Source organism: Poecilia reticulata, linkage group LG7 (genome assembly GCF_000633615.1).
Source record: "Poecilia reticulata strain Guanapo linkage group LG7, Guppy_female_1.0+MT, whole genome shotgun sequence".
In the NCBI taxonomy this organism is placed as follows: domain Eukaryota; kingdom Metazoa; phylum Chordata; class Actinopteri; order Cyprinodontiformes; family Poeciliidae; genus Poecilia; species Poecilia reticulata.
In genome coordinates this window covers 22,471,934-22,486,054 of record NC_024337.1, presented here as the reverse complement: position 1 = coordinate 22,486,054, position 14,121 = coordinate 22,471,934, and the positions used below count along the sequence as shown (strand labels likewise).

At 40.5% G+C, this 14,121-nt stretch overlaps 1 protein-coding gene across 1 annotated transcript in view; it reads right to left on the bottom strand.

Annotated features, from left to right (window-relative positions):
• Positions 1-947: 947 nt before the first annotated feature.
• The window catches only part of LOC103467536 (prickle-like protein 2), a 52,332-nt gene continuing 39,158 nt past the window's right edge, over positions 948-14,121 (bottom strand). The window contains exons 3-9 of the mRNA XM_008413991.2: positions 8,809-8,922; positions 8,564-8,701; positions 8,201-8,404; positions 5,670-5,856; positions 5,007-5,161; positions 4,112-4,913; positions 948-3,048 (exon numbers count right to left, since the gene is read on the bottom strand). Coding sequence (XP_008412213.1) covers positions 2,096-3,048; positions 4,112-4,913; positions 5,007-5,161; positions 5,670-5,856; positions 8,201-8,404; positions 8,564-8,701; positions 8,809-8,922 — 2,553 coding nt within the window. The 3' untranslated portion in view covers positions 948-2,095. The remainder of the gene's footprint in view (positions 3,049-4,111; positions 4,914-5,006; positions 5,162-5,669; positions 5,857-8,200; positions 8,405-8,563; positions 8,702-8,808; positions 8,923-14,121) is intronic.

Below are 14,121 nucleotides of genomic sequence, written 5' to 3'. Positions count from 1 at the left end.
AGTAATCACATATTTTACTTAATATTTTGTTGATCCACCTTTTGCAGCAATTACAGCCTCAAGTTTTTTAAAAAAATATGATGCCACAAGTTTAGTACACATATCTTTAGGCAGTTTAGCCCGTTCTCTTCAGTACTTCATCAGTTTGGATAGGACCCGTCGATGAAGCCATTTCCGGATTTTCCCAGAGCGGTTTAATCAGCTACAAGTGTGGACTCTGGCTTGGCCTCTTCAGAACATTCACAAAGTGGTTCTGAAGCCACTTTTTTGAAATCTTGGCCATGTGTTTTTGGTCGTTGTCCTGCTGAAAAATGTCACCCCAGCTTGAGATCAAAAACACACTGATCTCAACCAGACATTCTGGTTTTTATCCAAAATGTCTCTGTACATTGCTGCATTCATCTTTCCCTCTAACCTGACTAGCTTATCAGTTCTTGTTGCTGCAAAATATCCCCACACTATGATGCTGCCACTACCATGCTTCACTGAAGTGATGGTGTTGATCGGGTGATGAGCTGTGCCTGGTTTCCTCCTAACATGACGCCTGGCATTCATACCAAAGAGTTCAATCTTTGTGTTACCAAATTAACGTTGTGTTGGTGCTAAATCTAAAGTTTAGAAAAACATCTTAAATGTTAAATGACTAGGATCAGTGTCGGGGACAAAGACATTTTGATTGAGACTTTCCTTCTTGTGAGCAATTCAGTTCCATGGGATGAATAGCTAAACTAAACTAAAATAAAATAAAACAAAACCACCTCAGGCTGGTAGACCTATAGTACTGTGTTTGGAACAATCATAGACATTGCGGTTGCTTTCACTTGCTTTGATATTTCATGTCAAAATATCTGTTTCCATACAGAGTGTTGATGATTTTTGTCACTCCATCACACCGAAGCACAAACAGAAAACCTTGCTTTGAGCAAAACAGTACAGTACAACTCGCGTTAGAGTTTCCTGGTTAAAGTACACTTTATTTTCGGTATGAGACAACAACAACAAAATTCACATGCAAGCCTCCCCATTTCTATGATGTTATACAAATAATGATTCTTTTGTTACAAAATATATAAATATTTAAGACAATATATACAAGACATTTACAGTACTTCATCTATTATTAAAGTGTATTACTATATATACATTTAGCAGGTATTTTTTGTAATATCATTATACTTATTGTTTGCATTAGTATTATTATTGTTAATATCATTATTATTCATATTACTATTTAATTATGCTTAACCATCTGTAAGTAAAACAAAGCATGTTGCAGAAAAGAAAACAGGACCATACCGGACGTTACTGTGCCTGAATGGGCAAGGAGCAGAGGCTGCCCGGCGCTCTGTCCTTGGTAAAGCATGGAGAGCTGGCTATGTAGTGCACAAGTTTCAATAGACTTATTTATTTATATTTTTTTTTTGTACAAGCTGATAACAGGGCTAGGAAGCCAACACTATATTCCAGCAGCATTTTGATTCCACAGAGGTAAACAATGACGTAGCTTGGAATCTAGCACATAGCTTTCACTATCCCAGCACAATTTCTTGTCGGTCCGTGTAGAAGAAGTCGGCTGCTCAGGGCTCGGTTCTCTGAGCTTGCAGAGCACTGCAGCTTTACTTTCCGTTTCAGACTAAAGAAATTGTTCAGATTCTCTGTAACATGAATACACTCACAGACAGACACGCACGTACACCATGTTATATACCTTGACCACGGCATATTAAGCAGTCCAATTCATTAGTGCTTCCTGGTGCCATCGTTGAGTTGGTCTCAGTCACTGTAAACATTCTTGTTGTGTAAGCCAGCTGAGCTTCCTCTTATGATTAGATCATTCTGTGTAGGTGTACACAACCATAACCCAGTGTAGAGTTGTGTAAGCTCGCAAGCCCAAAGAAATTGGCTTTTTTATCCCTCAAACCCTGCCAAACACAGAAACACACACACACACACACACCCTGAACACACTCTCAGCTGTCTTACTCTCACCTTCCCACTCATTCTGTTCCTCCTCTCAAGCACTTTCTTCTGTCTTCTTACCTTTCTAATTCCCTTCGCTCTTCTTCCCTTCCCTTCTCATTTCCTTGCTCTACATCTAGGAAATTATACAGTTTTTGCTCTTCCTCCTCTGTCGGCTGTGGAGCTGGCCATGAATCGGTCCGTGCAGAGGCCCGTGATGGGCCCCTATCCCAGACGGGCTGTAGCGGTGGCGCAGCTCATCGTTGTTGATGTAGCACAGCTGCACAGGCCGAGGGATTGGATCGCTCAGGTAATACCCCTCATCAGCCTCAGATTCAGAAGAAGAGGAGCAGCTGGAGCACCAGGGGTCAGCAGCTTCCATGTAGCCATCATTCCAGCACGGCCCACCCAGTCCCACTGGTTGCCAGCCAGCATTTTGCAGAGTAAGGTCAGAAGTGGTGCGCGGGCAAGGCCGGTGGGGCATCTGCCTGTGCCCGCCTGAGTCCACGCCATACAACTCCCGAGCAGCTTGACCGGAGGGGAAGCGGTCGTAATCCTCTTGTACGCGGCGATAGGGAAGCTCCACCATTTGACTCGGTCGGTCTGCCACTAGGTGCAAGGCATTGTCAGAGCGCGAGCGGCGGGACCGTTTGTGATGGCGACCACTGCGGTGGTGACCATTACCGTTAGTCCCACGGTGGTGTTTGTGGGGTCTCGGTTGTGGCTGCTGTTGCTGTGAAACAGACTCCTGGGCGTTTATGCGGCGGCGTGGCATCCTGTCACTCATGGGAGCCATCCGCAGGTTCCCACTGCTGCCCATCAACCCAACACGACCTTTGCCATCAAAGCCGATGTCTTGCGGGCCATCCCAGTACTGAAGTGGGTACCCGACTCTCAGGGGAGTGTACATGTTGTTGTTGTAAGGGCGAGAAGAGGACAGCGACTCTGTACTGTGGAATTGGACCGAGGAGCTGAGGGTACCCATGTTGCTCTTCTCCGACACATTTACGCCTGAGTCCTTACTCAGGTCAGGCATGGAGAACCTGGACAGATGCTCCTGGCGCTTGGTGGCCCCATCCAGAGAGTTACCTGTTAGGACAGGACATCAAGCATCATATTTTCCAGTCACAATATGAAGATACATTTCAATACCAAAGAGCAATATCAAAAAGTTAATTTACTTTAGCACAAAAGTGAAATTCATATATTGTGTCATCACATACAGAGTGATAAAGGTCAAGTATTTATTTCTGCCATTTTGATCAGACTATATTTTTTTTAGTTGCTTATAAAATTATTATATTACATAAGACCAATGAAAATGTTTTTTCTATTACAAAAAATTTCAGGCAACTTAAAAGTATGTCCTTGTCCTTTACATGATATATTTTCAGTACTTGGTTGAGGCTCCTATTGAATCGATGTGTCGGTGCAGCATGGCACGGAGGCCTGTAATTCTGCTGAGGTGTTAAGGAAACAAAGGTTGCTTAAACAACAACCTTTCCCTAGTCTACATTATCTGGATTCTGTGGCTCCCCACTGGAACTACTGACTCTGACCAAATACAATGCTAAATTTACTTTAATCTTCAAATAGGACTTTGGACCACTGAGGGACAGTCCAGTCCTTTTTCTCCAAACCTCCGTAAGCTGTTTCTGACAAATGACAATGGCTTAAAACAAAGGAATGTAGATGACTCCAGACACAGTCCATGCCTTGTGAATCTCATCCAAACTCTTCAATAGGATTTATTTTGCAATCCTGCCAAAGCTGCAGTTATCTTATCAGCATTATCTCCCACCACTTGTTTTTCTTTCACAAAAGTTTCCATTATTTTTGCTTTAATGTAGAGCACTGCATTTACAAGCTTCTCCTTTACCAGTTTTTACTTACCCTTATTATAGATGGATAATGATAAATAAATTTTTAATATTTTTATCTAATATTAACATTTTCAGAGAAACTCAATTCTAGGTAATTATTAGTTTTGAGCAATAAACACGTGAAATGTGCTTTTCTGTCTGTGCAACAAAACTATGTGATAAGAGTTCACTTTTTAATTCAGTTAATTAAATTGCATTTTCAGCGATGTTCTATTGAACTGTGATGCTGTGATCTACATAGGTCTAAGCCACGTTGTGCGATTCATTACCTGCAGTATTGGACATAGTAAGTGAGTCCATGGATCCACGAGGCGTCTGTTCTAGTGGAGTGAGGGGCTCGTTGAAGCTCATGGCGGTGATGTGGTTTCTCCTTGTCAGCGGGGGTCTGCCATCTCTCTGGAATCCATGAAGACTGGTACTCCTCTTGTCAGAGAAACCCTGATTCTGGCTGGACATCTCATTGAAGCTCATCTGGGTACGGAGCTTGTTGGGTCTGAACTCATCCTGGCTGTGATGGATCCAGTTCTCATTGAAGGAGTGGCCCCTCAGGGCAGCCATAGGGGTCCTCTTGGCATTGCCCTGCTCCTTCCCCCAAGAATCAGGCCTCTTGCCTGGGTTGGCAGGACTCTGGGCAGGTGGATGGGCATTTGTGTTGGGATTGTATCCCTGCCTGGCATTACACTGACCCAGCAGGTGTATGGACGCAGGGGTTGGGGAGGGATCCCTTTTAGGGCCCTCGTATGAAGCTGGGATGTAGGGTTCGTCCCTGCTCATCCACACTTGGTTAAGGCTTGGGGCTCGGCTCGGAGTGCGGCTTGGTGTACGGTTAGGTGTCCTGCTCGGAGTCTGACTGGATGAAAGGCTTAGTCGGTCCATAGGAACAGAAAGGGGATCAATTTCAGCAGACAGGCGGTCGGGCATGGGTGGAGGAGCTGACTGGCGGGGCTCTGTGCTCCGGCGATCCTGCTCAGCATTCCTGCGCTCCTTCTTGCCGATCTTGGTGCTGTGGCGGGATTCTCGAGAGCGAGCGCTTTGGAAAGCAGAATCAGAGGAGTCTGACTCCTCTGGATCCTGATGCATGGAAAGAAACCAGATTTGTTTGATTATAAAAATGCTTAAAGGAATGTGTTTAATGAAATTGTAGCTGCTTTCAGTTTTTCTTACCTGCCCAGCACTGCAGGACCGTGAGCAGAAGATCTGCCCCTGCTTTGGGAGGAATGGACGGCCCAGCAGGGAACGCTTACAGCGAGCGCAGCAGAAACATTCCTCAGTGGCATGCCAGTGCTGCCCATCATATGTCATCTGGCCTTGGTCAATTCCTTTAATCACAAAGGGGAAAAAAATCCTTTCGACCACATTCCAGAAATAAGCAGAACTACAATGTTGGTGAATGAGTATACCCAACGATTCCAATTTAACCAGCAGATTAACCTCTTCTTTCTTATTTTTATTTCCTGGAGTCAAACATTTGTGATTCTGTGCCCTTACATGATTGCTTGATTTCTAAGATAGCACGAATAAATTTCACAAGCGCTGCTCTCAGACTGGAGGAAGTAATCATCCTTCACAGCTCCCATCTGGTTACAGTTTGGGGGCACTCTCTGAAACCCACTCCTTCACTGTTATCCGGGGATGATAATAACCATCCACATCTCACCGCACTGGATCCGCCTCTCTGCAGCTGTGACCCATGAGGCTCGGAGCTGATACCAGCCACACATACATTCATTATGAGGCTGTTTGAGCTGCTGTATTGCAGTGTGGAATGTAAAACATGTACGTGTGTTTTGCCAACTGTACGTGTGTGTTGTTGCAGGTGCGCTGTACCTATGTGTTCTCCACAGGCGTCGCAGTACTCTGCATAAAGAGACTCGAAGCAGTTGCAGCAGTGTGGCCGTCCATCCTTCATGATGTAGCGCTGGCCCCCGAGGGTGGTCTCGCATTCGTAGCAGCAGAAGTGCTTCATGTGCCAGTGCCTTCCCTCTGCCTCAGTGCATTCATCGGCAAAGATTAGCTGTGTGGTTCAGATATTACAATAGTCAGCAAACACATGTGGTAAGAACACACACACACACACAAAAAAAACTTGGTCAGAACAGATGCTAATATTTCCTAAAATCCCATTGAGAGCGAGGCCCATGTTTGGGGTAATCTAGGATTTAACCAACAGGCTGTTGTTTTTGTTCGGTACTTTTTCTGCGAAGCCACTTCTAAGTATTCGTTTTACTCTTTGCCACACTAATATGTTTCGGACCATCAAACAAACAAAAGTAACTTGTGGAAATAGAAAACACGGGATTAGGTTTTAGGCTAACAAGTCACACATTTCCGTGTTCCATGTTTAAATGATGGTAGGCAGAAGTACACTTGTCTAGGCTGCAAAAAGCTGAATTATGATAAATATTTTCTTTATGTATTTTCCAGGTACATAGTTTCATTTTTATAGCTAATCTGGAGGAGCTGAGTGGGGAAAGCACAAGGGATGGATGCTCTGTGAGGAGGAAACGTGGCTGTAAACTGCAGCTTCAAGTGTGCAGTCTCCGCCTATTTGTGGAAATAGGTTGTGCACATCAACAACTTATCCAGAAAGTCACTAAGAACCCAAAACATCGAAAGCACTGCAGACTTTACTTTGCTCATTTAAGAGTCAACGTTCACCAATAAACAATTAGAAAAAAACTGGGTAAATTTGCATTCTTGGGAGATTTCCAAGGAGATATATATAAAAAAAAACAACTCAGCTGAACAAAAAGGAGATGAGGGCCTGTCTCACCTTTGTGAAATAAATGTCTTATGCTTTCTTTATTTGATATAAAAATTTGTGTGATTATCTGAAACATTTGATTGTAAAAAAACACGTGAGGGACAAGTACGTTTTACAACAGGTTGTACGTTGTACAATACTTTCTTGTCGTATCCTACATTTGTTTCTGCATTTTTCCTTTCTGAGGGCTTAAGAAAAGCAACTCATACACACTTGAACACTTCTGATGTAAGAAGAATAAGTTGCGACGATCAGATGTATTTTAACAGGATTTCTTTTTTTTGATGAAGAAAATGACATACCATCTGTGGGTGGGACTGTTAAAAAACAGGGATCCTGTCTGTTCTGAAAAATGATGATGACTAATATCATTCAATCAGAGTGAAAAGAGAATTAACAAGGTCAAGAAGTTTAAAGAGCTGAGAAGCATAAAGGCCTGTTGTGTGTTGTGTCTTGTGCTCACGGCAATCAAATCAATGACCAGATGGTCTACTCTCTGAAGACTGAGAATGCCCATCTGCTCATGTATATATGTATAAGAAAAATAGCAGGCAAAACCATATACATCAACCGCACTTGTATTACTCTTCATTTAAAATGCTCAGATTTGATATATTACCTTGCAAAGGTATTCACACCCTTTGAATTTCTGAGTATTTTATTGACCAGTGGCTCCCAACCCTGGGTTTTAAACCCTCCAATTCTACATGTTGTAGATGTGTCTCTTTTCCAGCTTCTGCAGAGGAGGTCATGGCTGCATGACCTTCTCTGCATGGCATTTAATGTTGCTAAAGCCTGTTAATCACCCATTCAATTCAGTCAGGTGTGTAGCCTCAGTGTGAGGGGGATTGAGGACCAGGGTCGGGAACAACTGGTGTAGACCAACACAAGGTAGCACAAATGATGATTTATCATTTCCTTTTATGTACAAAAGAAAAATTTATGGTATGCATCTCTACATTTTGCCTACTGGTTGATTTTATTTAGGTACTCCTAAATAAAATCAACCAAATAAAAATTATATTTTTATTATAAATAGTTCACATTACTGTAATTAATAAGTATGATAAACTCAGCTGTTCTTTATAGGCTTCAGATTGTTAGAGAACTTAAGTAAATAACACCAAAAAGACCAAAGAGCACTTTAGATAGTTGTAAAATTCTATATGAGATCAGGAGGGAGCGGAAGTACTTGAAAAGAACCCACTAATGCACAGGGTACAACATGCAAAATCCACTCAGAAAGACCCCATGCCAGGATTTAACCAGAGTCCTTCTTGCTGCATCGCAACACCACTCAACTGTAGCCTGCTTTCTGTCCTACAGATTTTCTTTTAAACGACATATTTGAAAACAAATCTTTGCTATGAAAACAACAAAAGCTGCCCTCTTAATAGATCATCTGGGTCACAATATGTTCAGGTAATTAACACAAGAGGACTTGACCAGACTTTGGCGAGGGGAAACTACATGCCTGGCATATTTAACAGAGCAACAGAGCCATCTTTTCTCTGTAAACTGGTTCAAAACCTTTCAGATTCTGTGTTGTTCAGGCTTTCCAATCCCAAAGGGCTTCAGGCCCAGTCAGGCGCACCTCATCACAGGCACAGCAGCGGGGTTTCAGCCTCTCAGAGTGGTGTCGGCCGCAGTAGATCTTCCCATCCTGAAGGAAGTAGATGAGATCCACCAGCAGCTCCTCACATGTGCAGCAGACGAAGCAACCAGGGTGCCAACATTTTCCATGTCCCGCCCTAGCAGCAAAAACTACAATTTCCCCTCCGTTTATCTGACCTCCGCACTGATGGCGAGGAAGAGGATGAAGAGAGTGGAACAAGTAGATAAAAGGGGGAGATGGTAAGAGAAGGAAAAGAGAAATCAGGAAGTTGTCTCAAAAATATATATGCAGGTAAAAAAAAATTCAATAAAAGTCAAAATGAAGAGGAGTTCCCCTGTTTACCTTCTCACAGACCATCCCGGTCACGGTGAGGGGGAATGGACGGACATTCCCTCTGCCTAAGTTGTCTTTTTTCCGCTGGTTGCTGAAGATCTTAAGCTCTCGTTTCTCTTCCTCGTCCAGTGCGTTGCAGTAACGTACCTGAGACATCACAGCTCATCATCATCATGCAACATAAAAACTACAAATACCAGACATCTTCAACGTTCAAACATTAATGTCATTTCATGGCTGAAAGTGTATGTCACCTCATTGTCATGTGGGGGCAACTGGTGAAGCAGCTGCTTGATGCGGTATTTCTCTCCTGGGCTGTTTATGTATGGCACTTTCTCCTCTGGTAAAGAATTATAATACTGGTGCACCTAAAACAGAAAAAGTAAAAACATTTAAATTCCCAATTTAGTCTTGTCTGAAAGACAAGATTAATAACTATTATTTTTAACCATCTTGTAAGATGTCTGACCACTGAAACAAAGCACATGTTTATATTTGCTACATTATCCTTGGACCCCCAATAAAGTTAGACTCAAAGTTATCCTCCTTTCCTCTGTACTTGATTATCCATCACAGCATAAGTTATATATTAGCCAGGAGGCTCATGGATAACAGAGGAGAAGAACTGAGCTGCAGGTCAGAGACAGAACTGTAACTGAAGGACACTCCATAGTGGCCAATTTACATACATTTCTAATACAGTGTAAATTTTAAGTATTTCAAATCATAATAGGTATAGCAGAAAGAGCCTTAATGACAACTAATCTTAGCATATAATGGTATGCAAAAGGATTTGGAACTTTTTTCTATTTTCCCACATTAATAGCATGAACTTCAATGTATTTTAATGGAATTTTATCTGGCAGACTAACACAGCGGTACGCTATTTTGAAGGGGAAGAATGAATTGTCTCAACGTTAAGACAGTTTTAGAAACATAGTTTAGGCAATATTGTCAAGTTATAATAATTTTCTTCAACAGAAACAGGGAAGCTGGTCAGACTTGATGGGAAGATGGGTGGAGAGAAACATTCTGTGGTCAACCTAGTCGAGCTACTTAGAAGAAAATAAGAAAATATAAAACAAATAACAGTTTCTATATGCTTTTACAATGTATTTTCTAAATGTTAAACACAAATAAATTGTGTTTATGGAAAATGAAATCCTTTTCCTCCTACTTCACAATTATCCACCACTTATCAATGGTCTATCATACAAACCCTCTAGAAAGGACATTAAAGTTCAAGGGCACTGAATATGATGTGTTCGGTTCCATTGCTTTGAATTGAATGCAAAGCAGTTTACATGTTCTGCTTCATTTCATTAATTCATGCAACAAACTCATTTACATTACTCTGAAATTACATTTAAATGAATTTAGTATGCCCTTCATGCCAACAGGACCCGTTTATGTTTCTCCCTCAATGACTGTTATCCTTGGAGGTCAGCGTCTCGAGTTAAAAGTGTTTGGACAATGAGCTCTGTGCTCCTGCAGCTGCAGACTCAACCTAGAACAGAATGAGCTTCTTTAAACTTTTAACAGCTAATATTCACGTTGCTTAAAGCAAATCTCAGCGTACCCATACCCTCAGCATATCCGCTGCAGTTTGAATTCATCATGCAGCAGCACTCAGTGTCCTTGTCCTGAACCTCCCCTTGTATTTGCATGTTAGTTGGTGAAATAAAGAAAACGCTGATTGGTACTCAAGAGGTAAACACTTTTGGGATGGAAAGCAATCTTGTCGCTTGTCTGATTTTAGGCCAACCGGCCTCCGAATCAAAATTGTTTGTGCTCAGTCAAGTTTTTCAGATTAAGTTTACATAATCACTGGGGAGGAAAATTACTGTAAAAAGAAGGTGCCTTTCCCCTGCAAGGAGCAAAAGGTACTATACTATACTATACTATACTATACTATACTATACTATACTATACTATACTATACTATACTATACTATACTATACTATACTGTGCCATGCCACACTATACTATGCTATGCCATAATACACTATGCTATAGTATACCATACTATACTACGCTATACCACACCCTATCACACTACACTATACTACACCATACTATACTGTGCTATACTATTCTATGCTATGCTATACTATACTATGCTATACCATACTATTCTGTGCTGTTCTGTGCTATGCTATGCTATACTGTACCGTACCATTCTATACTGTACCACACTACACCACACCACACTATGCTGTACTGTACCACACTGTTCTATACTGTGTCATACTATACTATGCTATGCTGTACTGTACTATACTCTGGTATGCTGTAGTGAGCTATACTATATCATGCCATGCAATGTTATGTTATACTATGCCATGCTGTACTGTGCTACCCCATACTATACTATGCTATGCTATACTATACTATGCTGTACTGCGACATGCTATGCTTTACTGTGCCATACTATACTATAGTGTGTGATGCTATACTATGCTATACTGTGCTATGCTATGCTATGCTATACTGTACTATACGGTACCATGCAATAATGAAAAAGTAAGGTTTAAGAAGTAATGATTTCTTTTGCTCCTGCATAACCTCCATTCTCATGCTGGAGAACAAGTGATACACATACATAACTAAATTAAATCTTTTTTTTGTGCATCATTTAGTGATTAGTTTCATAAATAATTTATCATCGTAAAAATGCCTCATGTATTTTCCTTAGCAAAATCAATTCTAAATTAGCTTAATTTATTCTCCTAGCAGTGCGTGATTGATCTTCCTAATTTAATGTTTACACATAATGCTATAGTAATAATGAATAGTGTTCATTTCAGTTCTGATCTGTTTGCTTGTGACACTCAGAAACTATTTTGAGTGCACTAATACATGAATCAGGAAAAATTAATTATTTTTGTGTTAGAACAAACTTTCAGAGGATTTGCTTTTTTTTTCTCTGGATTCATCTTCTAATCTTAGCTGAATGATTTGAAAATGAATCAAATCATCTTCAAGTCCTGAAAATGATTTGTAGATGTTTTTTGAGGCAAAAACATGAAATATAAAATGCCTTGTAGTGGACATCTCAGGTTGACCTTTTACCTGCACTAACTGCTTTCTCCAAGTCATTTAAGGCTGACTTTAAAAGTTTTTTTGGTTTTTTTTTTTTATATTATCTTAAAACTTAAAAGGTTTAGAAATACTGTATCGGTTTCAATATAAAATATAAAAATGTAAAATCTGAGAATACAGACTCAATATTGAGATATTTTTTGACTTTTGTTTTAGAATAAAATAATGTTGTTTAGCACAACATAGTTCTCCAATTTATTGACTTTGCACCAAGATGTTGCGCTTACGTTACCCCAACTTGACTCCTGATTGGCTAATCAGCTCTTCCTGATGTCTACTCATCCAAAAGCAAGTGTGTTCTGACTCCGTCAGAGAAAAAATAATCCACCAATGAGCCTTTGTTTGGATTTCATGCTGCACAGTGTGTGACTACTTTGGTGCAAAGCTGTTAAAGAAACCATTTCCCCTCCACCCACCTCAGACGTGTGTGCCACGTCACTCAGTACTTTTATTTAGGAGCAATCCTGAAGCTAAAATGAGGAAGCACTAAGACATCCAATGACCTGGATAAGAACTAATCTGTGAGTCACAAACTGAATCAACAGCTGTCCTGAGAGCAAATCCGGTCTGTTCTTTGACTGAAAAACCAATGCTGGTGATGGAAGACCCAAACACAAGCAGGATGAAGGCAAAATCATGTTCAAAAAAACGTTCTTAAAATGAAAGGGTGAAGCTTACACACAGTGGAAATATAAGGGATCAAGAACATAGCAGGGAGGACAAAAGGATGTATAGCAAACCAAACTAAGAAGTACTTAAACTGTGGCAGTGGTTTCTGGACGAGAATCAGAAAGAAATGAATAAAAGACTGCAGCGATGGATCACAGGAGCATAGATCTTGAGGAACTTGAACTGAAAGTATCTATAGTAGAATAGTAAGTCAAAAAAATTTTTTTATGCCCTCCGTTTAATGAAATCACTAGTTAACAGATTTTAGTCTAGTTATAATAAATTTTATAATAAAATTGCTTGCTGATGAGAAACACCAGCTTCCTGCAACTCTAATAGGCTGATGGATGGATGGATGGATGGATGGATGGGTGGATGGGTGGGTGGATGGATGGATGGATGGATGGATGGATGGATGGGTGGATGGATGGATGGATGGATGGATGGATGGATGGATGGATGGATGGATGGATGGATGGATGGATGGATGGATTGGTGGATGGATGGATGGATGGATGGATGGATTCTTTACTACTTCCTGTATATTTTTTTTCATAACTTTTGTTGAATGATTCTTAATTTAAATAAATAAATCTTAAGCCTGAAAACTACACAAAACTGTTCTATAAAAATAAAACAACCCCTGATTCTTCTTTAAATATTTGATAAATATCACTTAATGCAAAGGTCAAGAAACAATCTTAAGATGGATTGATTTTAGAGAATGCGAATTTGATAGATTTTTGATGGACTGTGAGACAACATAGATTGCTTTATGAACCTTAATAAACCTAAGTCATCTCACGCAAGCTATTGTGTCTTTTAGTAATCAAATTATTATTAACCTAAAAGTTATGCTTGAGCAAAAGTCCAAAGTTGGGAAACAAAACCTTTTAGAAAGACAATCGGAACACAGCTGAATCCTAATGATAGATTCAGTGTAGACAAATTTGGGGATTTTGATTCCTGACAGCTCAATGAGCCTTAGCACATGATTATTTCCTTTTTTAATGGCATTGTATGGAGAGACACCAGAAGTGACAGGCTTAAAAATCATTACATTCAAGTGCATTAAAAGAGAAACAGGCAGCTTCAATTGCCTCCACCTCCTGCTGGATGACAGAGGCTGCAGCCTCTTTCAGCATCCTGTCAAGATGGCTGACTAGAGAAAATCACTGTTATCAGGCTTCCTGTCATCTGTTAACAGAGCCCTAGGTGGCCTGTTGTATTAGTGTCTTTCTCTTACGGAACAAAGACAACATGGTTTGTAGCTGAAACTGTTGAAGAAATGTATGCATGTTGATGTCACACAAAGCAAAAACTACAGACAAACTAAAGAGAAAAATAAAAACAAACTAAAGATGTAGAGATAGTTTCTACTAATTCAATTACCTTGGTCAGTCATGGCATTAAAAGGCTGTTAAGATGCAAATAGATACAAACAGGGAGCTGTAGAGTCTGCAAGCTCAGATAAACCAAATTGAATTTCCAATAAGATTCAAACCAACATTCACTGACTCCAATTACTTTAATTTCACTAAAATAAAGGACAGACTGAGCGCCGGCTAGCAAAAGTATAATTAAAATTTACCCACTAATGAAACATCACTATTACTTGTTTCATTCCTACAGCCGTGTTGAGACAATACAATTGATCAGAGCTGGAAAAAGTTGATTGGATCTCACATAATCAGGAGATAATGGATGGATGGATGGATGGATGGATGGATGGATGGATGGATGGATGGATGGATGGATGGATGGATGGATGGATGGATGGATGGATGGATGGATG